At 37.0% G+C, this 27,196-nt stretch overlaps 1 protein-coding gene across 1 annotated transcript in view; it reads left to right on the forward strand.

Annotated features, from left to right (window-relative positions):
- The window catches only part of LOC103623494 (metabotropic glutamate receptor 8), a 278,245-nt gene that overhangs the window by 127,728 nt on the left and 123,321 nt on the right, over positions 1 to 27,196 (forward strand). Inside the window, exons 4-6 of the mRNA XM_008642594.2 lie at positions 21,014 to 21,149; positions 21,630 to 21,784; positions 22,708 to 22,845. Of these exons, the coding sequence (XP_008640816.2) occupies positions 21,014 to 21,149; positions 21,630 to 21,784; positions 22,708 to 22,845 (429 nt within the window). The remainder of the gene's footprint in view (positions 1 to 21,013; positions 21,150 to 21,629; positions 21,785 to 22,707; positions 22,846 to 27,196) is intronic.

The raw sequence follows: 27,196 nt of genomic DNA on the forward strand, positions 1-27,196 counted from the left end.
TCAGCAGGAGACTGATGTGCACATTACTTCAGATGTATTCAGAATCCCACAGATGCTTCCAGTGTCTGCATGTTCACATGCTGGGAAAAGATCAAATAAGGAAGTCACTTTGAGATTTATGATAATGCCAGTACTGCAGACTTCAGGAGTGGTGCAACATGTCCTTAATATTATGCTTAAATTCTCTAGAAGAAAATACTGTGGGGCATTCTGTGTAATCAAGATCTTTGGTTTTCCTTGCCCACAAAATGTGTGGGGAGGAGTAGAGGAGATCCAGGTGGATTAAAAGACAACATTCTCAGTTCTGAGCTCAGCTGTCTGTTGTAGCTAATGTGATTTACTCTAACCATAGGTATTTCAAAGAAAGGGATTCTAAGTCCTTTAGGAGGCATTTACCAGAAAGATTTGACTGAAGAAGGGTTTTGCTAATTATTATTATACAAACTGGTGCTAAAAGAATTATAAAAAAACCAATGTGGAGCAAATGCAGAGGTAAACTGAATTTTCAATCAGTGGAGTCCTTGGATTTTTGTCTTTTCTTTTGTATATGGTATAGTTGCCAGGAATGCATGGATAAAATATGGGTTCCAAAGCACAAATCATTTTGTATGATGTGAATGTTATAATGATGAATCAAAGATAATTTGATTCATATGGCATTTTTCCACACACCTACTCATCTCGAGGAAGAAGGAGAAACGAATCTGCCTTTCCACCTACATAACAACACAAGGCGCCTGAACTTAGATAAAATAAGCTCCTGGTGTTGATATAGTTGCCTGGATAGATATATTTATAGTGTTCTAAGTAAATGTGAAAGAAATGCCAAAGAAAGAATGTGCTGTCCTAAGGATGGGTTCAGAAATACAAAATGTCAATACCTGTCCTTGTGGTTTCCTTTCATTTACCATCAGCAGGCTGATATTGAATTTTCAGTAAAAAAAGTAACCAAATAACTTTTGTTTGTAATTTGTCACCATACTGGGAACTCTTTCTTGCTATTATCATTAATTGTTCTAAACCACAGTGAACTTAAAGAAGGGTCTTTGAACTTCCTTTCTTTAAAACACAGCTCTGTAACAAATACTTTCTGTTATTATTTAACAGATTTTTTTGATTAAAGTTCAGATGGTAGGATTTGCTCTAACTTCAGAGAACTATAGTTGCACACTGTATACCAGTGAGGTAGAGAGTAGTTGCTTATAAAGTTAATGGGTATCTCAAACACAAGGGTATTTCAGAAATCAAATCATGCTGCTTCATTCTGAAAGCACAGTTTTCTTAAATACCATTCAAGAATTGCAATTAATCAAACATACTTTTCTGTGTCTGTGCAACATTTATTTAATTTTTTTCTTATCAGGCAGAACTTAATGTAATGTCACAGAAGATCTTAGTGATTTAAGTTATCAAGCAGCTTATGCTAAGGGTCTTGTTAAAGCAAACTTTTCATATTACTTCTCTCAGAGGAATCTCAGCTTTGGGGGAGGGGAAGTAGAGGTAAGTGGAAGGCTGCAGACACAGTCTCCAACCTTGACGCACCTGGACAAGGTGGATATTTTGGCTCTGGACAGGCTTGGGATGTTTGTAAGGCAGGTCCCTTGCCACTGTGGTATGTACATTCTGAGGAGGCAGGGAGGAGGCCAGTGCATGGCTGTCACCGCAGGCTGCCCCTGTGCTCCATCTTGTTGGAAGTTCATGCTTGCCTCTTCATGAGGAGCTGACATCAGCTTGTTTTGATGCTGATAGAATGTTCCACAGGACCTGCTTCCAGCCCTCTCACCCATAAAAGCCAGCTGCAGTGGTCACTGTGTGGCTATCGGATGGAAGGGAGTGATGAGAGCAAATTCCCTGCCTTATTTATTGCATTTAAAATTGGACAAACTCATTTCTTCTCCAAGAAATGAGAAACAAGAAGAGTGGATGTTTCTACTTCTAATGGCCAAGCCTTCACAGTTCATTGTGCTGCACTCTGGGTTTGGATTGTGGTTTTGCAATATATTGAGTGAAAGGTCCTTATGTTACTCTACGAAGTCACTTTGGAGTCTCATGGAAACTTTAAATCACTTTGTCCTTTCCTTTGTTTTAATTCCTTTCCCATTGTATGAGGTTGAACCTATTTGCCAGAAGTATGATACAGCCTGAAGGAGAAGGAAGTTACAGATGAGGAGATTTGTGAGATACAGTCACTGAAAAATTGTTGCAAAATGTAATGGTGTTAAATGATAAGGTACTTGGATGGTAAATTGTGCTTAAGCAAATGCAACACACTTTTGAATTGAAGGGACAATCACACTAATGATCACTTCAGAGAGAGTTAATTCTGGTGCTTTGTAAAAACTCTGATCAGTGGTTGCAGTGGGCAAGGAGTTTTGCTTATTCCAACATTTTTCAAAGTGTATTAATAACAAGGTAGATAATTGTATGTATTTTATATGTTTAACCTTTCTACATTTAAAAAGGATTTTTCTTTATCTTCATTTACCTCAAGCCTTGGATAAATTTGATCAATACACTTTTAGACATTGCACATAAGAGTCCATGTGCAAATGAGGAAAGAAGATATTTTATGCTTTCAAATGTAGGTGTATTTCAGGGTGGTATATGCAGTATGAAGGCAATACACAGGGGCTTTGCCTTGGTACTTGAAAAAAAAAGGTCATTTCATACCTTAAAGAAAAAAGGGTGTAGGAAAGTTAAATGAAGAAGCAAATAGGCTAGGAAACACATTTTAAATCCTAAAAAATATCATCATCTAGTTCAATTGAAATCTGACTGGGTGAAGTGTACTGAGAGCAGTCTGGTCTGAGAAAGATTGCTGTGGAAGTCACTCGAGCAAAGGTGGTAGGCAGGGAGCTGATTTCACAAAGATACAGGCAAAGAAATTGTGGTACCATATTTTGTCCAGTTTACAACAGAATGGATGCTTTGATGGAAGGTGCTTAACATTTAATTGTGTTCTCTTCAAAATAATCTGTCCATGAGCAAAACTTCTGCCTAACCCTATAAATTACTGGTTGGGTTATGCCCTGGAGTGTGAGAGTTTACTGCCCTATGAATTTTTTTTTTGTTCTACCTACTGTAGCATAATTTGTTCTCGTTTTTCATATAAATATCTAATGAACATTCCAAACTATGAAAAATGAAACCCTTTTGGTGACTTCAGAGGGAGCTATGCAGTATGAAATAGGACTTCTAGAAGCAGACTTAATGAAATTGGCAAACTCAAATCAGTAACCAATTTTTTCTTGTTAAATTTATTGTTAGAAATACAATTATTTTAGGTGCATGGGAAAAGATTTTTTCAGCATCTAATATGAGAACTTTACCTTAAAACACTGCAGTTACTGGATAGGTACAAACAGAAACAGATGTAGGAAATCACCATATTTGAACATATAGCAAGAAGGAGTTCAACATGTACCAGACAACTGCTGGGCCATTGTAAAAAGTCACTAAGAAGATATAGCTAGGATTATTCTGTAATTAGTGTTTTGATTCATTCATAAAAAAAATAAAGTTCTCTTTATTCCAGAGCACCAAATTGCTTGTCAAATATATCTAGTCCTTGATTTCAGTTGTGCTAGAAACTAAAGAACTTGTTACTTCAAAAAGACTTTCATGCAGCCTTTAGAGATGTGCATATATGACTGTACATTCAGATTTTTGCATATGCTGTTTTTCTTGGCCAGTTTTCTGGGGTCCATGAAAAAAATCTGCAGACACACATATGGGAATATAAAAATATATCTACAGTTTTAGATACTAGAATATTCTGGGAAGCTGCATAGAAATGTATCTAAATATACTTGGCAGAGCTGTTCCTGACAGAGGGGGAAAAGTGATGTGTATATAGGACGAATAAGACCACCAGCTTAACTAGAAGGCAAAGCTGCAATGCAACATTGGGAAGACTTTGCCATGGCGTTGGGATCAAACTGTGTTTTTTGGAGCTTAAGACTGTAATCATGAAAAGAGAAAAAGGAAAATTGGTCTTTAGGCACTGTAAAGTTTAGGCTTATTGATGTTGCGGGAACCCCTGGACCATATTCTATAGCTTTTACCAGTGTTCAGGGGGACTAAGTGTATTCATGAAGAAAAATTCTAGTGAGGGCTTTTGATGAACATAAAGGCACCTTCTCTGAAAAAGCCCTCGAGCTGGAGATTATTGAAGGCTAGGACAATGTGCCAGCACATATGTTTATTCTTCCACTCTGCCATTATGAGTCATAGCCAGAAAAGGACTGTCAGGGAAGATGAACCTTTGGTCAGACCCATAACCACTGTTGTCCGATAGAGATTCCCTTGCAACTGGAAATCCAATGAGCTCAGTTAGCGAAATTTAATTAAATGACAGCTGGCAGGGAACTTTCAGCCACAAATGTAGGGAAAAAGTAGGGAAAAAAAAACCAACCCTATTCCAAATAAAAATATGAAACTAAGTCCTTCTTCAGAGATGCAAAAAAGTAACCTTTCCTGTTATATACATAACATACATACAATTTTATTAGAAGGAAAGAATTTTGACCATTCTAGACTTCAACCATAATAATCATATTATAGTAATAGGCCTTTTTCCTAGTCTCTTCAGTGACAAAATGCAACAAATCCTTTATTTTTTGAATTTATCTAATTTTTCATTATTAATTATAATCAAAGTGTGTAGAGGGGTTTGCTGCCCATAGGTGGTCTGAGAAGTGATGGTGAGAGTTTTCATTTCTTTGTGAAGATTCTGTGAAATCAGCAGAAGAATGAATTTGTGTTCAAACTCCACTGTAACTGCCCAGGGACATGCTGTTTTCCTGTAATGAGCAGAGTTTTTGTATGACAGAGTGTTGGTATCCATCTCTTAGTGGGGTGGAACTCTGCATACCCAAGCTTACATTACAGTAATTTTTTTTCTGTTGCATCCTGTCTGTGAAAACTGATTTTGAGTGAGTCATTTAACTTCCACTGTACTGGTTCATACTTGGAAAGGATGACCTTGGCTTTGTAGACAGAAGTATCTGAGGAGAATTGATGAGAGAATTTGACAGATATTCTGAAAATAGTGTGAACGTGCTCAATGGGAAAATACCAGGAGACTGAGGTATAACCAAAATATTTTATCCTCTCCATTGCTAGTCACTAGATTTAGCACTTGAGAGAAGCTGGGCTTCTTCTTGGCTAGCTCTGAGAATAAAATCTAAGTTATCTAATAAGACATGATCTTGATAATTTCTCAGAATTTACAACTTCAGAAGGCAGCTCCTCCTATGTACATGTCCTTGTGTTAGTTTTTGATAGGTCCTTGCCTGTTTCATTTCACTGCCTCTGTCTCAGGAACCTGGACTGTCTGTAAATTCTCCAATGCCATAGGCATAATTTCACTGTGCCTTGTTAAAAAAAAAAAAAATTCTGTTGGCTTTGATTTTAAATCAGGCTCTCACTGTGCCCTAGTCGAGCTTGGCATGCAATACCAATCTGAGGCATGCAACTTGGAGGAAAACACAGCAACACTGTGAGAGCAGGAATTCAATTTAGGAAGTCCCATGTGGGATTGCCTCTGGACTTTTGTCATCTGCAGCATTGCCCTTCAGCTTCTAAAGGACTTACCTGAATCTAGCAGCCATTCAGATGGCTAAAGGTGATTTCTGGGATATTAGTATATTATTTTCCAATAAAAAATCAGACAGCATCAAAAGAAGCTGATCAATAGCGAATTCTCTTGCACATAGTTTTGTGCTCTTAATGTCCTTTTTCCAGATAGGATTTTACAACAAAGACTTGCTGCTGGAATCTCTAAGTGCATGACAGATGCATTTCCTTCCTTAAGTACTTTTGGTCTTGACTACAGTTATGGTGGTGAGGAGACTAAGCACTCCTGTTCTGTTTCACATGTAACAGTATAGTACAGTGTCTTCCTCATGGGACAGGGGTGAGATATGATATAAAACAGACATAGACTCTGTGAATCACTGTAGGTTTTTGTAGGTTTTTATATGTTTTCTCATCCAGAGGGAGTTTCCAGAGAATAACGCTGTATTGTGAATATATTTTTTGAGACTAACAGGGAAGCTGAAGATCCTTAGAGTCCCTTTTCTATTCCTCTCCTCCCTAACTTTAATATCATGCTTCATGTTTTTCTTACTATGCAAGAGATGAATCATAAGTCAAGTGAGTAGAAGTTTCACAGGAGAGGAAAAATTGTGCAAGTCTGAGTGGAAAATGGCTAGACTTTGGTTACTAGGACTGCTATGCATGTAGTTGACTTCATATGGAAAACCTGCCAATGATTAGTTTATGAATCAAGAAGTAAAGTTGTAATTGTGAAAAGGGCTAGCCCAGGCTAAACATTTTACAGTTTTTCAAAAACTCAGATGAGTTATATTTGGACACTGAGATCCTTTTGCATTCACCCAGAGAGCCCAAATCTGAAGCCTGAGGTTGGAACATGCTTGCAGATTGCACACAAATATCTGGTATGGGTTCCAGTAGACTGCGCGTGCATGTGCCACTGTGAGCAAATGCATGAGCACAGCAAGCCCACTGCCCCGGACTTCTCTTCTTGTAAACAGATGTTGTACACAGTGGCTTCGGTGTCTTAAACTGCTGTACGTATATAATGTTGCTTTCTTCATTGGAAAGCTATCAGGAGTGATATTCTGCAGTTAATACATTTTTCTTTTTCCTCCTATATTCCTTTTCTTTTCATTTTTTCGCTACTCTGTTCTAAAATAAGTTAGTCCCTCTGCAAGAAACAAGCACAAGAAAAAGAGGCAGAAGTTATTTGTGCTCTTCAGAGCTGTCTTTTGCTTTTTACTATTTGCTGTCGTTTAGCCTAAACTGGCAGCTAAGCCCTACCCAGCCCCTTGCTCATTCAGCCTCGCAGCAGGATGGGAGAGAGAATCAGAAGGGTAAAAGTGAGAAACTCATGGGTTGAGATAAAGACAGTTTAAAAGGTAAAGCAAAAGCCGTGCACCCAAGCAAAGCCAGCCAGAGAATTCATTTGCTACTTCCCATGGGCGGGCAGGCAGGTGTTCAGGCATCCCCAGGAGGGCAGGGCCCCATCGTGGGTAACAGTGACTTGGGAAGACAAATGCCATCACTCCAAACGCGGCCCCCCCCTTTTTGTTCCCTGCAGGTCTATATGCTGAGCTTGACACCTTATGATCTGAAATATCCCTTGGGTCAGTGGGGGTCAGCTGTCCCTGCTGTGTCCCCTTGTACACCCCCAGCCTCCTCACTGGTGGGGTTGGGCTCTAAGGCAGAAAAGTCCTTGGCTCTGACTAAGCACTGCTCAGCAATAATGAAATGATCCCTGTGTTATCAACATTATTCTTGTCCTAAATCCAAAACATGTACTGCACAATCTACTATAAAAAAATTTAACTCTATTCCAGCCAAAACCTGCACACAATTGAAATTTATTTCCTTCTTTTCCATCTTTCCATCACTGAAAACTCTCTAAATGATGGGAAAGGGGTACTGTCTGTTCAAATACTGAATTCAGTGGAACTTTGTACATCTTTGGCTGATTGTGATCTTTCTAATATAAAGAAAAATATTCTCAAACTTGTAGTATTTTGGCTGCTATCAGAAATCAGAATATGAAAAAGTAAAAATTGTAATACTCAAATTTCTATTAACTTCTATTGAATTCTTCTGGGATTTGAAAATATGCATTTGACTTGAAAATTTCAATGCAAACTCCCATAGTAGATTTATTATGGAAGGTTTGGAAGATCCTTGTCTCTCTATTCTTTCTTACAGCAGAAGTATGTATTTCAGTGAGGAAATTTCTTTAAATAAGCAGAGCAAGAAAGTTCTTTGGAAGTCTGGAGAATAAAGGATTCGTTCCTACTGCTTTTTTTTCCACTTCAAAACTTGACAGTGATTAATCATAAAGCATTGCAAACAAAGGTGTATTATTATTTTAGCAGTAGGCATTTGCCAAAGATTTTGTTTTAGGATCAGCACTATTATTTGTGCATTACACTGAACAATGAGTGATTGCAGCACATCTCTCCAGTCCTTGCTTGCTTTGTTATCTTCTCTTTGTCTTCTGTGTTATCTTCATTTTTTTATTCTCACTTGCTACTTTTGTCAAATAATATAGAATGGGTTTTTAGTTACTGCAAGGTGGAGTTTCTTTCTCATGAGTCCATAGGGCCCATCATATATCTTTATTCAAGGTATAATTCAGAGTAAATTTAAGAACCTTCATTTTCCCTATTACATCTTTTGACAGATTTGATGGGCAATACATTTCAGTATTAATTAATTTTGAAAACATGTATTTCTGCATTTTTCTTTTGTAATGTGTGAGATGTAAGTGCTCCATGAATAATAGATTTTTGTCTGGTATAATTTTTGATAGCTTTTGGGAAAAAGAAAAGCATAATGGAGGATGCTTAAAAATGTTACATGTGGTGAATTGTCCCAAATTACTGAAACCGTGTGATCAGATGAGTAGTGTGGACAGAGGAAAATCCTTCAGGCCCTTGATGAGGCAGTTTGTTGATCAAAAATCTATGTGGAGGAGACTAGATGCATGCTGAAATAGGCTTTTATTTCATCTTGCATTAACAGCATAATAGTGTCCACTATTGTGCAATGATCATAAAAGCAATTTTGTACTTGGTGACTACATTTTTTGTGTCATTGTTGGCATATTTTTTTGTCTCATTCTATACAAAATGTGGTGGATCTATCAAACCTTGTATTAGAAGGGGGTGAGATGCAGACATCTTTTGTCAGTTACTGTATACCATGAATACATAATCTATGACAAAGTAAAAACTTCCTTCCATTTCTTTTACAGCTAATGATGATTTACTGTAGCACAGGTATTATTTACATGGAAAGAGTTAGATCTGGAGTATTGTAATACTAAAACATTAAAATCAGATGGAAATAAACCTATAGAGCACTCACAAGTTTTTGTCTCTGGCACAACAAAGAAGGGTGCTGCTCTGTGGCAAGGATTAAACTGTGGTCCAACCACCTTCCTAGTGTTTGATCTGTTTTCTGTGTCTTAAGCCTTTCTTCCATTTGATAGCTGCATTGGTAGAAGTATCTGGATTTCTGTATTATTGTAGTGCTAATTCTGAACAGAGTTGCATTCATTCATCTGATGTCACTGAGCAGCTTGGCTGGGGTTGAGTGAGATCCATATATTCTAGCTGAGACTTTCCAAGTTTGGTCTAGGAGAGCGAAACCTCTTCTTCCCACTGGCTGCCTTTCTTTCCAGGGGATTTTACATTAGCTGTGCACTTTCATGGAAAGAGCAGGTTTTCCTGTTTCTCCCTGCATGGATAGCAGCTTTCTTGCCATGTTTTTCCAACTTTGATGTTAGGTAGAACCTTTGTTCCTTTCACATGGATGTTAGTGAAAATGAAGCCATGTTTCTAGCATCTGAAAAAAGGATAGATAGGCTTAAATCCTGTCCTAGTGTAACTATTGACAGACTACGTAACATTTGATTCTGTTTGCTGGTCCTTTCCCAGTAAGGCAAGTGCATCCCCACTGTTACAGAAACTCATCAGACCTCCCATCCAGAAACCTTAGTATATGTCTGCTGTATCACTTACAAGGTAGGATTAATTCAGAAGATTGTTTTGTTATTTGAGTCTTCAAATGAAAAACAGATATTCAATAAAAGTAAACACTGCTGTATTTCTGTAATTTATTTTATATGTTAAGGAAACTTTCCTGTCTGGCCATCCCAGAGCCTCTCTGGCAGTCACTCTCAGACCAGCTGGGCTAGATCTGAAATGCCTTTGCAGTGGGCAGCTCCAGTGAGCCAACGGATGCCCTGCTTCGCTCCCTATGCTCACTCCACAGTCAGACAAGGTTTCCTTGCCTTTTATGCTTGGCATACCCAGTCACCTGGCAGTGACACAGGTCCCCATGCCCTTTGTTGTGCAAAAGGTTGGCACCAGCTCACTGTCTTTTGCCTCAGGCTCCTGCCCTCCAGAGCTCAACCTGTAGCTCTCACTGCAGCTGCTCACTGAGCCACCTGCACTGATGCATGTACATAGTATCTTTTGTCCAAGAACAGGCAATAATCTTTTCAGCATTTATTATGAATTAAAACCATTCAGTGTCTTGTCATTTCATTACTCTTGTCCCAATGTTTCTACATTGTTGTACATGCCTTAAAGCAGACTGACACTGTGACTGTGTTCAGTTTGCAATCTCTCTTTGATTGCATGCATAGGTCTTCATGCAAAAGAAAACACTTTTCAGCTGTTTTCTTCAGCTATAAATTCGGAGTCTTATTGAAGCTATCTGAGGATGTCTCAGATGAGATTAGTCATTTTTGACCCAGTGCTTTCTTTTTCTCTAGACCTTTATGAATTCAGTTAATCCTTTATCCCAACATATTTCAAGAAATGACCAATTAGCTGATCTGCTCACTCCTGAACTTCTTCTCAAGAGACATCTTGCCACTTGCTATTAAAGGCATAGAGACAGAAGACTCTTGGTATTAAATGCATAGAGAGTGCAGCAAAATTTCTTAAAGCTGCAGGATCCGTGTGGCCAACTTGGATTCAGTTACATTTTTAAAATTAGGTAGGCTTCTGTAAGTTTATATACATGGACAGCTGCAGAGTCAGTAACTCTTTCATTTTACTCCTGTGTTACAGAAGAAGTATTGCTGATTCTTAATATCACTGTATTTTCAACTGGTGTAAAGAAACATAAAGACCTGAAGCAATATATAAGACTTAGCTTTATTCTCTCAATTTTTTATTACTCACAATGGTGAGAAGTCAGCAGATAAAGTTCCTTAATATTTTTAGATCCTAATGGTATTTTTACCCAACTGTCCAGCTCTTAAAGAACTTTGAAGTCAGATAAATAGAGTTAGGTGCTAACATCAAAACAGATATATATTGACATATGAATTTTGAAAATGTAACTTGCAGCCTAGATACTTAATGAAATAAAGCCACCCCTCCTAATTTTTAATATAACTTGACCACAAAATTTAATAATATACAATTTGTTGTGTTTAGAAGAATGAGGGAGGTGGATGTCAGTTTTTGATGAAAAAGGTATAACCAGACTGAGTTGCTTACAAATTGAAGTTAGAAACATTAAAAATTAAACTGATAAAAAGGGAGTTTTTTTCAGTAAAGATAATTATAAATAATTTGAGAAACTTCTACAGTGACATGGGACACCCTTCATGCCTTAAAATGCTTATTTTTTAAATATGAACACTTCAGCTCACATGGAAACCATTTGATCCAGACATTACAGGGTAGCATTTTTTGATTCACTATACTTGGAACCACTCAGAAACTGTACTTCCACTACATTGAGAACTCTGATACAAAAAAAAAACAAAACCCAAGAACCAATATTGACATTTGTTATGTGAAATTTCAGAAATACACAGAGAAAATAAAACATTTATTTCTTAAGTATTATTTGCTTTGTCTCAGTAGTGCTGACGTGTTATTTTGTACTGAGTTAAAAAAAGAACCCAAGTAACAAATCTTCAATACTGTTCATTTGAAATAAAAAAAAATTCCTATTTTATCTTAATGTTTTAATATTGATAAGAAATCCAACCACTATGTCATTTCATCCTTTAAAACATATGTGGGTAGCCCACTGTATCCATGTGCATCTCCATTTTGTTGTAGGAGACTGTGAATCTATATCATATATACTTTCTGGGCATTAGATTTAACTACGAGATCCCCTGTCAGAAGTGATCCCTTCTTGATTTTCATTGCAATTTTGTGCACATGTTTTATGTTGAGAAAACCACAGAATTATCTTTTTCCAGTTTCAGAAAAAGAATTAGCTGACAGTTCTTTTTTGAGGCCATTTTTTTGAATTTCCAATTTGGGGCTTTTTTTGAATGTCACACTCAAGCTCTAACATCACTAGTCAAACTCAGACTTATCTTCATTAAAGTAATTCTTTATATGCAAACCATTTGGATAGTTCAAATTATGAGAAAATAAATATTGGATGAAAAAGGGTAACCTAATCTAAATAAAACATACTTAATTTTAAGAATAATTTATTGATATTGAACTTTAGGGTTGCAGATATACATGAAGAAAGATAAAAATTGATTTTGCTACTTGAAGATAGCAAAAAGCAGATGGGACTTTTTTTTTTTTTGAATACAAGAAAACTGTGATTATTTTAATACCACAAAGAAGAAAAATGTCTTTACTTCACAGAGCAGACCAAGAAGTTTCAGGATGAGAACATTAATTACAGCTGCTATTTTTCATAGAAGGCATGATTAAAAGTCGGGTTCCCTGCCCGTGTACAGCATTTCAGTTCAAAGGAGGTGACTGCAATCCCTGAACACCATGATAGCATTAAATAGCATGTAAGGGAGAAGTAGGATAGCAGCCTACAATTAAAGTCAGGCAACCCAGGACAACTTAACTGAAAAGTCTTTTATACCACTGGTAAAATATTTAAAATAAGCAAGATGGGGAATGGAATAAAAACTGATAAAGAGGCCTGCAGGGAGCAAAGTATCCTAAAAGAAGAAAGCCTATATTTATTTAGAAATAAATGTTTAAACAAAATTCCGTCTTTCTTCTGGTGGATTTTCTTTTCCTGCCTAAATGTTTTTATAAGGAATGCTATAAGCTCCTGTGTCATCTTCATGATCTTCTATGAACCACTGTGTATTGTGACTTGGGACCTACACTTGGAGGCAAACTGATGATTTTTATGCCTAACCCTCCTCTAACATTTCTTTGAATTGGCTGTAAGCATCTCAACTCCCCAGAATACCAAACTCAAATCTTTGCAACTAGTCAGGCCCACTAATATGGGGAATTGTAGAGAAATGGAGGAAAAAACTAGGGCCACATTCAAGCAAATTTACTTTTAGAAGAAAATGCTTTAGGTAACCACATGCCACGCTTTGAGTTCATGCTATTACTTTTATATAAGTCAGAACTGATGTTACTTTAAAAGCAAAATTTGAAACATATTTTAGAATGTATGAAATTTCTTTTCATAACCTAGGTTTCCCAGATCTTTAGAAAAGAAAAAAAACCCCCCAAAATATAGAGGGTCTCCTTTTGTTGTTAAGGATGTACCTGGCATGTAGCCAGAAAACAGAAAATAGCAGTGTATTTCTTTTTTCACATTATGCCTCTACAAGTTCTAAATCTGCAAGTAGCAAGAACAATGTTTCCCCAGAGGGAAATATTTATACCCACTGTGATGATAAAAAGACATAGCTGTGAAAGCATTGCAACAGCTGACCAGTAAATTTAAGTGGAGGCCTATTTCAATTATATTGTTTTGGCCACAGATTGTTTTGAAGTTTGACTGGGCATCCCATATCCTTTCTGAAGTAACTATACAAGGAGTCACTGTGGAGAGGAAACATCCTCTCTCACAACCTCCCAGGATTCATACTTTTCAGAATTTTTTTGGGTGGCTAGGTGATTTTTACCCATTCATTAACATCTCCACTACAGATTTTTCTTTTAGCCTCTCACATTCATGACTGTGAAAGTTGGCTGTTATTTACACAAATAGCACTAAAAATCAAAGGATAAAAATGTGTTGTTTGTAGGCTGGGTTTTTTTTTTTCAAATCTGAAAAAAAAAATCTGTAGGTTTGGAAATGGTGGGAATATTCTTTGCAGCTATTTTCCATCAGATGCTGGTGTTAACAGAATCCGAAGTGCTACATTTGGAAATGTTTCTTCTGGGGGAAAAAAAAAATGAAAGGAGAATATTTTACTTTTCAGAATGGAAGTACAAAATAGCAGATCTCTATTGCTTCATGTCACATTAGAAACTGACTCTGATGACTGAAGCCAGTAGCCAGTGGTCTCACATAGCAACAGAGCTGGTTTATTCTCTTCCTTTTATATCTTAGAATAACCATCTGCTTTGACCAGAGTGTAAGGATCTGTGTGAGCCCATGTGCTTGTGAAATATGCATGGCTGTATGCCTGTGAATACATGTAGGAATGTGAAAAACAGGTTCAAAAGGAATGGGTGAGTTGCATTTATGAGAATGTTGTGTGTTCATTCATGGTCTTGTTTAATGCTTTCTAATTTTTTTTTTTTTTTTGCAAAAGAATTAATAAATGTAAGACCAAACAATAAACCCTTTGCTAAAAAGCCTTTTCTAAAACACTATAATAAACAAGAGAAACCTTGATCTCCTAACTGCTGTTATTTTTGAGTAGAAAAGCTCGTAATTTTACCTGACATGTTAGTGAAATGCATCACCAACCTGCTTGTGCAATAAAAATATTTTTGTCATAAATATTAAGGGATTTTGAGGAGATGCAGTTTTACTTAAGTAAAGGAAATAAAACACCAATATATGGGTTTGAAATGAAGAACATTTTTGTCTGTTCAAAGGTTATAACAAAATCTCTCATCCTCCATTATATTTAAGTGTATTGGATACTAAGTGCCACTTTTGTCAATTCACAGTAAATTACTGTTTATATTACTTATTTTTTAAAATTATTTTCTTTCTGTTACCTTACATCAAAAAGTACTGCCACTATTGGCTGAAGAATGAACTGCCTTTGCAGAAGTAAGTCAGTGAGTTTAGTTTATTTCCATAGTGCAGTTAGTTTGTAACTTCCAACACTGGAATGGGATTTTATTTTAGCAGACTTGGCCATGAATAGCAGGCAAAATGCCATGACATTGGCGTTGGTGGAAGCACAGAGCATGCTGAGTGCTCAGGTTCTTACTCATTAAGCTAAGCTACCCTGAAGTCCATATAGCAGTGTCAGTGAGAGTACCATTTCTTGGGGTAGTTAAGTAAAGGTAGCTCTGGAGGCTGCATTACATGGCTGCATTCAGACCTCCCAGCAACAGCTCTTTGGCATTAAGGAGACATTTAATTTTGAACAATTATTGCTTGAGAAATTCTATCTTCATCTTGTAATTATACCTTCCTAGGTGTCACTCCCTGTTGACTCATACGCTGGAAAATTATTCTTAAGGGAATCTAGGGACACGCAAGATTCCGTGGCAGGTTGGTTTTAGTTTAAATAATAATTGCTAAAAGTGACTGATTATCAACATCTGTAAAAGTCCCATGAAGAACAGTCACTCACCTTATTTTTCTTTAACAATCTGATTTCTTACCATCCAAGTTTGAGAACTCTTAATATAATGAAGTCTCTGCTTAAAAAGAATGTCTTGATGGATTCACTAAGTGACAAAACTGTCCTGATTTTTGTCAACAGAACTCGAGTTTGAAGCATCTTGTAGTTTTAAGTCTCTTCAATAATCTTCATACTGATCTAGGTTCCTGGCCATTGGAACAGCCTTTCCATATAACTGGGTCTACATTTTCTAGACTTTCGATATAACCAGTAGAAGGACTAGAGGAGGAGGAGAAATGCAGTTGTGTGTTTTTCCTTATATTCTGTGTCATGTCATATTGTCAGAAGTGTGCAGTCTTCTATCACACAGAGGCTCTGTCTGCCTGCAGCAGCACCCCGTGGGTCTTGCAGGAGTTTCTTGCTGCGGCTTCTTCTGAGTTTCTGACGTGTTTCCCTACTTGGAGTAAGAACTCATCTGCCTTCACGTATTTCTGTCATGCCTTTTGGAAACTTTCCACAGACTTACATTAAAATTTTGTTGACCTAGTGACCAGTGACATATAACTCATAGTAAAAAAAGGACATGTGTACTTGAAGGCAGCTGAGAAATTCCTGCCAGGTAGGACTGGATCCCAGATGTGGCCTAGCTATTTGTCTTGAACTTTTTCAGGAACAATGCGATTTGTGATGAAGCTCTCATGAAATAATTGACTTGCAATGCTGTGTACTGAGTCAGGTGAGGGACACCTCCTTATGCTAACAAATAGGTAGTCGAAATGCATACCTTGATCCCTTCCCTGTTATAATGGTAAGGCTATTTATATTTATGTGGGGAAATAGTTTAGAGGGTAAACTGGTTCTTAGTGTATGATTGTGGTCCCAGCAGTGATCCTTTGAACTGAAAACTGTCTTCAATTTTCTTGATAAAAAAACAATGACCATTCTTGTGTATCCTACTTAGCTGATCCATACATAATATACGGCTGAATCCTACCTGGGGTGGGAGAAAATTCAGCCTTTGTATTTGCATTGAGCTTCATCATTCAGTCTTTTTTTCAGGAAATTAATTAGTTTGTGCAAGTTTTCTACCAAGTCCACTTGCTATTTTCCAAATACACTTTCAATATCTGACACACAGCTTCATATATTTGAGTATTTAACAGTTTACAATCAGCATGTCATCTTGTGACTTCAAAACCCACACAAGCAAAAATTAGTATTTATTATTATACATATTATTATGTTTACTTACCAAAATTATATGGGTATTACATATCCATATTTTTTCCATTTGTCTCATTATTTATCCACTGTACTGACAATATCTTCAAAATATCACTTCTTTGGTTTGGTTTGGTTTTGATTTGTTTGTTTGTTTGTTTGTTTAGTGATAACCTGTTTCCCACAAGCTGTGTTATACAGAGTACCTGTAAGCTAAGCAAGCCTAGCCTGGAAAAAAATTTTTAAGATGTGATTTTTATCTCAACAGAGATAAAAAACTTGTTGTTGTTGACCCAGTCTGGTTATGTCTCTGCTTTTAAAAGCACATGAATTTCCAGCTGTAATCATGGTGCAGAGTGGCCAGATTGAGCCCCTTATCAGGAGTCAGGCAGCTCCTGCCATGAGCCTGATTTCCAGCTCCCACCTCCGCTCTCCTTGTTTTTATCATCCCTTTGCCCCAGGTGCTGGGTATGGCACTTCATAGCTGCTGGACAGAAGACAAATGGATACTTGTCACCACTGACACAAGGTAGTTCATATTAACTGTTTTATTTCTCCAATCAAGCTCTGGGCTGGCTGAGGACAACCTTGTCTTTACAAATCTGAAAACAGGTAAAAGAGGCTTAGCAGAATTTGGTGGTAAGACTTATCTTCCTCCACAGTAGCTGAAGAACTACTTTCCTTCAGTGCCCCCCCCTAATGTCTTTGAAATGTGTGATAGATGCTGCTGAAGAACTACTTTCCTTCAGTGCCCCCCTAATGTCTTTGAAATGTGTGATAGATGCAAACTCTTAATTTCATCTCCTGTGTCATATATGAGTTAGGGAATGGATACAATACCAGTGGGTACAATTACTGATTTCTGTTTGTAGTAGCTACCTGAAATGAGTCTGGCTGGCTGACTCCCTTCTTTATTGCAGTAACAGCTTTTAGTTCAGTGCTCTCTGAAGCCTCATCATAGGTCCTTTTAATTGATGGGGCTTAAACGTATAATTTTCCTTTCAGTAAGAGGAAAGTTAGCTCTCATTTCCTTATACGAATGTTAGATTTATCATCATTTTAGCTCAGGGAAATTTAGACCTATGCGGTTTTTTTTAAGTACATCCCCAGACAATGAAGGATTTTAGAAACCAGCAACAGAGACAAGCAGTCATCATACCAAATCAGTTAGAAATGCTGACAGAGTGAAACACTATTTGTTCTTATAACTCAGAGCCATAAATTCTCTGGAGACCATAGATGTCTGAACCATCTGCCCTTTGGTACCTCTGCAGCAAATGGTAAATCCATTGGTATCACGTATGAGACATCTGTTCTCAGACCCTATTTTTTCGTAGTTTGGGGAAATCTCTCTTTTGTTCATGCTTCATAAGATTAATCCTAACTACTAGCCTTAAACTTGTCCTTTAAGTACCTCTGCTACCTATTTTGGAGGAATAATTATTCTTTATTTAGTTTGCTGGCTGATAGGAATTGTTTCCCTAGCCACTTCTCTCTCTCTGTGTCTGGGCACTTAGCCCAGCCTGTAGATTTCAAAGGCAGCAGGGTGCCAAGAGGTTAGACACTGTAATGTTGTGAATACCTTTGTGGATCTAGCAATTCATCATTAGCTGAAAATTGATGTCCTGTTATTTGTTTGAGCAACAGTTCTATATGCAATATATAGGTAAGGATGTATACAGTGTTTTGTGTGTTAGAGATAGCCTACACAATTAATTATACATGTAGCAACAAGGCTGAAGTGCATTTTATTTTGTTCCTAGTAGTACTTAACATATTCTTCAATGCAGAGATGCCGAGATACACAGTGCAGTCATGACTGAACTTGCTGCTGCAAAGATGGAATGGTGTTTCTTCTACACTGTGTTCACTGAAAATAGCCATTTTAGATACTGCAGTTCTTCATTGCTTGATATCCATTTCACACAGATTGTAGATGGATGTATGTAGTTTATGATATATATGCATTTTGTAATATTTGCATTTGAGTTTTATGTGGGTAGAATGATTTTTTTTTCCTTAAGGGTCATTGCATGAATAGAAGTAGTTGAAAAATGCACTTAAAAAATATGCGAGGTAACAAACTATTCTTTTATATCATTTTTAGGATCTGTTTTACTTTTTGTGCTGAACAATTTTGGGGACAGTTGAGAGCTTGGCATTTTTTTTTCAAGTGTTTCTTTTCTTAACAGTGAATTGCTGATTGTTAAATTTACAGGATATCTGCTGAATATTTCTCTTATATTTCAGCCCTGGTACTTGAGAAAGAAAGTAAAGGACTTTGAAGCGTCTATCACTATAGCCTAATATCAGTTTAGATAACCGATTAAAGTTTTTCACAGCAAAGTGTCCATTTTTTCATTACTGGATTTTCAAAAATACCTGGTAAATATGAGGATCATCAGCTATAAAGGCTTATTTGTTGTTATTGGCATATTAGTTGTCCATCATGGGGAGACAGGATATTCGTAAAAATATGAAGAAATTTGTTACCATAAAAAATTTCCATATTCCATTTTATAGCAGATAAGAGTAAATTATTTACGTTATATTTTTGCACTATTTATGGATGGTAAAGACCTATATACAAAAAATTTTTGTTAGAAATGGCAGGTATTCTGACTTGCAAATATTATTTCTTTTGTGTAAACCAGAGAAGAATTCAGGACAAGCCTGTGCTGTAGAATGAATTTCTCAATGAAATGAAATAATAATGTAACATCCCAAGTAATTGATGCATAACTGAAAAAGGTGATATGCTTGCCTGTGACTAAAACTGGGTGATGTAATTTGAAAGTTGTTATTTTTACACTGGCAGTTGATAATTTTGCGCTTCATTTATGCCATGTCTGAACTTGATTCAAACTTAGGATCTGTGCAGAGAGCTATGGAAGCCAATGAGACTCTGCAAAGGCAGCACAAAATCTGATAATGAATTCGCACCATTTTTAAAAAAAAATATTACATAGAATAGAATAGAACAGAATATTTCAGTTGGAAGTGACCTATGATGATCATGTAGTCCAACTGCCTGACCGAATCAAGGCTAACCAAAAAGTTAAAGCAGGTCATGAAGGGCATTGCCCAAGTACCTTTTAATCACTGACACATTTGGGGCAGCTTTGAACCATTCCTACTGATTTTTTTGAGTAAAATAAAGAAAAATACCTTCAGAAATACCTTAACTTTGTGTCTTTGCTTAAAGATTAATTCATTAAGCTTAAGAAAGCTTACACAAGGGACCTTGATAACCATTACGTAGATCTACATGCCAAGCTTCACGTGGCTGGACCCTTGTTGTTCAAATCCTATCACTGAAGGTGTGCATCAACCTAATTTGTGAAGTACTTTGGAAAAACAGAATTCTAACATTTTAATAGGACAGACAAGATGGATGAGAAAGTTGGAAAGCCTCCCCATATACAACACAGCCATCTAACTGTAACTGACTAACTACATTTAATGCAAAGAAATATATGTGCCTCAAATGATCTTATAAATCAGAAGATTAATACCAACATTCATTAAAAATAGAATATCTCTTTTAAAACTCATTAAAAATAGATCTCTTTTAAAACACATTCTTATTCACACTGAAAACAATCTTCAATGTAGAAGTATTTAGATGTAGAGATGCAAAATGTACAATTTTCTTGGCTTTGTCTAGTAACATGTCACTTTTTGTCAGAGCTAAATATCATCTTATTTTCTTAATTTTCTGGGTTTATTAATGATTAATTTCCCCACAATAGGCTCTTATGCTTGGAACCACAACATTCAAGAATAAACATTGGTGGGTGTTAGATGTAGTTAGGAGAATCAGGCAATAGTTCTTAGAGAAAAAATAATTAAAATAAGCAAATCAGCAAACAGTCAGACCATCTATGCTATAGGAAGCTGGTAGCAATATGGACTCAGTGATTCATGAAACAAGCTCAAGGAATTTTTCTCTTGCATGCTCAAACACAGATAACAGTGTTGTAATTGGGGAGTAGAGATTCCCATGAACTGGTCTATGAAAGCTGATAGAACTCACTAACATTCTGTAGAAATTGGCCCTTTTTTCTTAACAGGTAAAATATAAAGATTTCAATTAGTACTGTCTGTCAGGAAGAAATATAAATGTAATCTCTGAGTTTGTGTTCATTTCCTGATTAGTAATTTAGAATATTCAATGACAACTTCTTAAATAATTAAGACAACTCAATTAAGAGTGTCATACTAACAATTAAAAGTCATCTGTGTGTATTCGTTCATAAGAGAACATTGCAAATTCTCTGCTACAAACTCTCTGCTGACAAAGCAGAAGTGTGTGACAGTACCTGATACTGAAGAGCCACATTATGAACATAAGGTAACTGTAAGACTGTGGATCCATGGCTCAATGCAATGCTGGGTTGTCAGTTGGCATAGATTAGGTAGGTCTGTGGAACTCAGTCCAGTTGAGACAGAGAGTGGTGCTTGACAGCAGGCCTCAGAAGGTTTTTCAAAAATGTATTTAAAATATAATGTAACAGGTAACTGTGTAATAGTCTTTAATGCAGCATTAAGTGTGTAAGTCTGTACATAGCATATTTCAAAACACGTAGATAATGTTACTTTTGGCCCTGCTGTTGTATCTCAGATTAGCACCTTGCTTTCTCTGCTTGCCAGGTTAGCTAAGAATTTTTTGAAATGTGGGTATTTACTGTGTTAAAATTCCTTTTTTATCCTTTTAATTTTTCATAGGTGGTGTTTGCATTGCTCAGTCACTCAAAATCCCTCGGGAACCAAGACCAGGAGAATTTGAAAAGATCATTAAGCGCTTGTTGGAAACTCCAAATGCTCGAGCAGTGATCATGTTTGCGAACGAAGATGACATTAGGTGCCTGTTTCCTAATTTTGTGTTCTGAAGACGCTCCTCTTCACAAAGATACTTGGTTGGCTGGTGGAAAATAGACTAACAAAGAGGTTTCAGATTCAATCCTACATAAAATTCTTGGAAATCTGATGATAAGAAACTGAGTCATAGAATTATAGAGTATGCTGGTCCTTTATTCTCTGTAATTCTAGACTACCCCTAGCTCCTAAGAGTGCAGTGCCAATAGATTGTTATTTGGTGACCAAAAAGGAAGAAACCAACAAGAATGCTAGAAAAATATGGCTAAAGATAAAACAAATTAATTTCTATATTACTGTATCTTGAATTCATTACAGCTGTTGTTGAATATGCTTTAGAGTGTGAAAACTACATATTAATTAGTTAGTGTAAGATTACTTGAGCATAGCCAAAATAAATGCTGGGGTTTCTCAGGTTCTTTGTAAATGCGATTTGTTTACTTGGTCATTTGTTATTTGTTTGCAGGAGAGTACTGGAAGCAGCCAAAAAAGCTAATCAGTCCGGACATTTCCTCTGGATTGGCTCAGACAGCTGGGGGTCAAAAATTTCACCAGTCCAGCAGCAGGAGGAGATTGCGGAAGGAGCAGTAACCATTCTACCCAAAAGAACGTCCATAGATGGTAAGGACACAAGTGGCACAAACCTTTCATTTTCTGTCAAAGTCCACGTACTGTAGGTCTCTTTAAAAGTAATTAAAATATCACGTAGTCCTTGACTACTGGGAATTCAGGAAAAGCTTTCTGACCAAGTTACCTAAGCTGGCCTGATCCAACAATAATTTAATACATCTGTTGAGATGAGGAGATGCTGAATCTGCAACTAGGCAATCTTTTAATTGTCTAATAATGATGACACTTGGGGTGGAGAGCTTCTTAACCACTGCCTGCTCATTCTTTGGGACAAATAAGGAGAGTATTGGATGGATGATAATGAATCAGATTATTCTCTGGGGAGGAGATTGATCTGTGTCCTGCTTTCCTCTCCTAAACTTGCTTTAAGAAGCCACTGCATTAAGAAAGATTCTGACTTGGTGGATGAAGTGGAAGTTGGTTTGAAGCACTTTATTCCTGTGAGGGTACTGGATATAGTAACACCTCTTAATGTCTGGGTAAGTGTGCTAAACTGGTAATTGATTAGGAAAAATAAGCACCACTGATGTTACATGGAGAATTTAACCACAGGGAAATACTTGTAAGGAGCTAATCCAGATGAGATGTGTTAATCATGATTTCATTATGACTGATGGATTGCAAGGGTAAGGCTGGTGATCATCAGGTTTAAGTAGGAATCTTTAGTTTCTCAACTGGTGGAATTAACTATATAAACAGAAGCAGAATTTTAGGTATCCTGGAAGTCCTCTTTTTCAACAAAGAGGTATTTTAAGTGGTCTTGAAATGAAATCTAATCCTTAGATGCTACTATGCTCATAAAATTGCTTGTGCCTTCTTGTTCTTGTATTTATAAAAAATCTGATATTGTCTCTAAATTACTGTTTTTATACCATATCGTATTTTAATGCTTCTTTCACTTCTCTTCAATGTAGGATTTGATAGATATTTTCGGAGCAGAACACTTGCTAACAATCGAAGAAATGTCTGGTTTGCAGAATTTTGGGAGGAGAATTTTGGATGCAAGTTAGGATCACATGGAAAAAGAAATAGCAATATCAAGAAATGCACAGGTAACTGTGAAAATAAAACATTATCTGTAAATTGTTTATAGGAGTGCAGGAAAGGAACTGCTTTCTTTTCATCAGTCTTCTGTTTCCCTTCAGTTCTCCAGTGCATACTGCTGAGTTGTAAGAAATGTGTGACATTTTTTCTTAAACCTGAAGAAAAAATTCATGGACAATGTATGAGAAATTTAGTAGTTAATTTGCACAAGTCCAATGATGGTACAGATTTTATTAAAGACCAGTGGCAGTGGTTCAATTCCATTTATGTTTTCAACGACCTCCTCTCTCACCCCATCTGTAGTTGTCAATAAGATTTCTTTTAGCAAGTGTGTGCATCATGGTAATTCTCCTATTGTTAACCCTGAAGTATATACAGTGAAAATTAAATTTCTGTTTAAACTATTGAGGTCTTGATGGTAGGTCAATCTTGAACTCCTTATTTAGTTTACAAACTGTGTTTGAGGATGAAGGAAAAAGCAAATCAATGTGTTCTTATTACTTGTCCCCATGTGTAAAAGAAGGATTCTATATCATATTATTATAACACTGAAAGACTCTATAAAGTTTTAGCAAAAACTTGAAGTAATTGTCACTAGTTTTGCAAACCTGCTTGCTCAGACATCGTACCCAGATGCAATTGTCAAAACAGCTAATACAGCAGACACATCAGCAGCTAACTTTGATCTTCTCTATGAGATGTTGTTTTCCCACTGTTACTCGAAAAGTTCATTATAAGAGTGTTACTTTCTGTGACTACAGCAGATTGCTTATGTTACTTTTTGTGTAGACACTTTTACATAATGTCAGGACTCCTTGTGTCATTTCCTTAATTACTGCCACCACTCCCAGCATTACTGGTTGTGACCACCATCTCTGTGAGCAGTGCCAGCAGCAGTACACAATTTTGCTGCACTACATACATAAGTGGTCTGTGATGTGCCTTGATTTTTCTGGTGGTCTCTTCTGTCACCAAATAATATTTTCCCCATGAAACATGAACTTTTTTGTTCACGTGCTGTCCCAAGATTTCTGGCTGCTTGCCAGAAATCCATGCATGCATCCAGCCTTTGTTATAGGGGTGCTCTTCCAAACTTTCTGCACACCAGCACCCCACTTCTCCTGAGCTTGTCAGACAGAAACACTGTGAAGTCTCCAAGAACATGCATTCCTGCATGGTCCTTTCTGGACCATCAGATTTACTGTATGTGTATTGTGCCATCAATTCAAACACTTACTGCACTGGGCTTCACAAGGCACAGATACAACTCACACAGAAATATCAGAGCCATGCATTCACTCTCATTTCAGCAATGCCTTTTCTTCAGCCTTTTACCACATATTACACACACAAAAAAGGGTAATATTCAGTTCCTCACTGAGCTAAATGATAGCTCATTACTCTACTCCTTGGCCTTGATTCATATAGCAGTAAGTCATGGTTAGATAGTTACCCACCTCTGGAAAGGGATTATTTTGTTATTACTACTTTAAGTGGAAAATAGATGGGTTTTCTAAGTTCTTCAGGTGGAATGACTGGTGTATGTGTTGTACTTTGGGAAGCTCTAAATGTTTCCACAGATGGTTTTATGACTTGTCTCAGCCTCATCACATCTGTCAATTGAATTACCAAGTGAAAAGTAGTGTATGAAATGCATAGGCTGTATCTTGATCCAAAATAATTTCTAATTTGAAACAGATTTCTGTATATTTTATGAAACAAAATTATGGTATGTTCTCTGAACCTGAAAGTAGAAAGAAAACATACTTTCTGTGCCCAGAAAGTTAACATGGTATCAGGTGATGAGACAAAGACATGGGTGTCCTCATATAATGGTTGCACATGCATTTTTACCAGCAGGGGAAAAAACAATTAATTCTTCTGCGAAGTACCTATGAGTGATAGGACTCTTGACTAAAACCACTTAAAAGTGGCTTGCCACAATAGAAAAAGTCTCCACTTGAACAGCAGCAGAATGACACAAATTGGCAATTCATCATGATCCCTATGCTCATCTAACTCAAATTTAAAGGACTGGGTAACAAAAGTACCCAAAATATGTTCATTTTAAGTAAACTGAATCAAGAGGTGGTGGTGGTGGTGGTGGTGGTGGTAAGTTCAAAATAAACCTCCTGTGATTTAAGGAAAATGATAGGTGGAGAATGGGGGAATGACCCTCAGCCCAGTTTAGATTCAGAGAATTACGAATGATATCTTGACATACCCCAGTTCATTTGACAGGGCTTCTTGAGCACAAAAAAGAGGCAGTAATGAAATCCTGTCTGGTTCTTCATACCACAGCCCTCAAAACAGAGGACTGTGTACTATGATCTTCTATGTCTGCTAAAAATTAAAGAATATCCCACCCATGAATTTATCTTTCCCTTGAGAGGCCAAAGGCATTACCTCATGGCCGAGTCTTCTCTGAAACAATGGTGGTAAAGGACAAAAATGAATGAATCCCCAAATTTCAATTAGAATATAAGAGTTGTTACATTTAATTGTTTATAACTTAATATTGAAAACCTTGAACCTCGGCCTATCCCCACTGCCGTATTTCCTTCCAGTGGGTTTTCTCTGATATTTTATGTGTAGTTTTTCAGTCCTAATTTTCAGCTCAGTTCTTAAAAGGCACATGCAGGTGACCAAGCAGGTTGTCCAGAGAGGTTTGGGAGTCTCCCTCACTGGAGATATTCAAGAACTGTCTGGATGCAGTCCTGTGCCCTGTGCTCTGGGATGACCTTGCTTGAGCAGGGACATTGGACCAGATGACCTGATGTAGTCCCTTCCAACCTGACCCGTTCTGTGATTATCTGATTCTTTATTCCCATCTCTAGTTGAGAACTTGAAGGCTGACCTTAAAACCACAATTCATTCTAATTTTCCTGTACTTTTGTTTGGGCACTGCAGAAAATAAGATTCTCTTTGTGTTTTGCCCACGAGTCCAATTTGTATATCATGTCACTGTCTCTTTAAGTATTCAAGAGGTGTCTGGATGTGGCACTTTGGGATATGGTTTAGAGGTGATTATGATGGTGCCAAGTTGGCAGTTGGTCTAGATGATCCTGAAGGTCTCTTCCAACCTTGATGATTCTGTGATTCTTGATATTATGATGTCAGTAGACAGTAGTACACTGAAAGCAATTCAAAAGCTTGAGATACAGTCACAATCTGAAAATCTCTTTCTCCAATGATATTAAAAGGCAAATTGATAGGTATAAAGTTTTCTCAGGCTTGAGATGTGTTTTGTTACACCTTCCTGTTTATCTTACTTAGGAAGTACTTGAATCTTTTTCTCATATAACATTTGTAATTCCCAACAACAACAAAACTGTTATCCCTGTTCTCTATTTAGTCAAGTTATTCATAGCTTTAAATTTTTGCTACCTGCAGTGAGGATGCTACTAATATAATCCGATTTCAAGCATTTTTTCCCCCTATGAATATACAAGAAAATACTTAATAGTGAAAAACCTTTCTCTCTTTTCTTTCCCATGTAAAATCAACAGTTTTAAGCACTGGAAGTCTGAAAGGAATTTATCTTCCTTTAAGTTTAAGAATTACACAAGGGCATGAGCCTTCTTACCTTCTTCTGTTCTTATACATTACTGACTATTGCAGCCTACTGTTGTAATAACTAGAACACTTTATTTGAATTTTAAAATCCTGTTTATTTGTGGTTGCTGTTGATTCTTATTCATAAAAGAATTTGTTTTCTGGAGATGCATAAAGTAATAAGTTTCTTTTGAATTTGTCTGTTTGTTTGTTCTCTGATTTTTGCCATTTACAGAAAGCAATGATTCACCTAAACTTTGAAAAATAATTTTTTTCCCACTATTGATTTGAAGCTAGCTCTGTGTGTTTCTGAATGTGAACGTACATTGATCAAATCCTCAATATTAGAATATTTTATTGAAAAATATTAGAGATTTCTTGTTCTGACTTTCCTGGAATTAAAAATATATAAAATTGGGCCATTAACTTAGTTGTCGCAATGACCGCCACTGACCACTGCCCAGGCTAGCTCCTGCGGTGTGCGACAGGAGTGGGGAGCAGCTGGAAGCTCTCGGCTTTAAAGCTGCTCCTCAGGAGTTCAGCTCGGCCCAGGGGAGCTGAAGCTCCAGGCACAGTGGCTGTCAGCAGTCCCGACAAGGGAGAGGATAAAAAGTAGCAAGGAGGCTTGCCACACTGGATAACCCAAGCTTATTCGAGGCAACTCCCAGGAGACAAGCCTGGAGCAGCCCCCGGGAACCTCTTATACAGGGAGGTGTTACAATGGGGATGGCTTAACTGGGGACCAATAGAAATCTCTAAGGGAGGGATATGGACGAGGATAGACATTTCCTTGGGCCAATAGCC

This window comes from Corvus brachyrhynchos, unplaced genomic scaffold (genome assembly GCF_000691975.1).
Source record: "Corvus brachyrhynchos isolate BGI_N302 unplaced genomic scaffold, ASM69197v1 scaffold239, whole genome shotgun sequence".
Classification (NCBI taxonomy): domain Eukaryota; kingdom Metazoa; phylum Chordata; class Aves; order Passeriformes; family Corvidae; genus Corvus; species Corvus brachyrhynchos.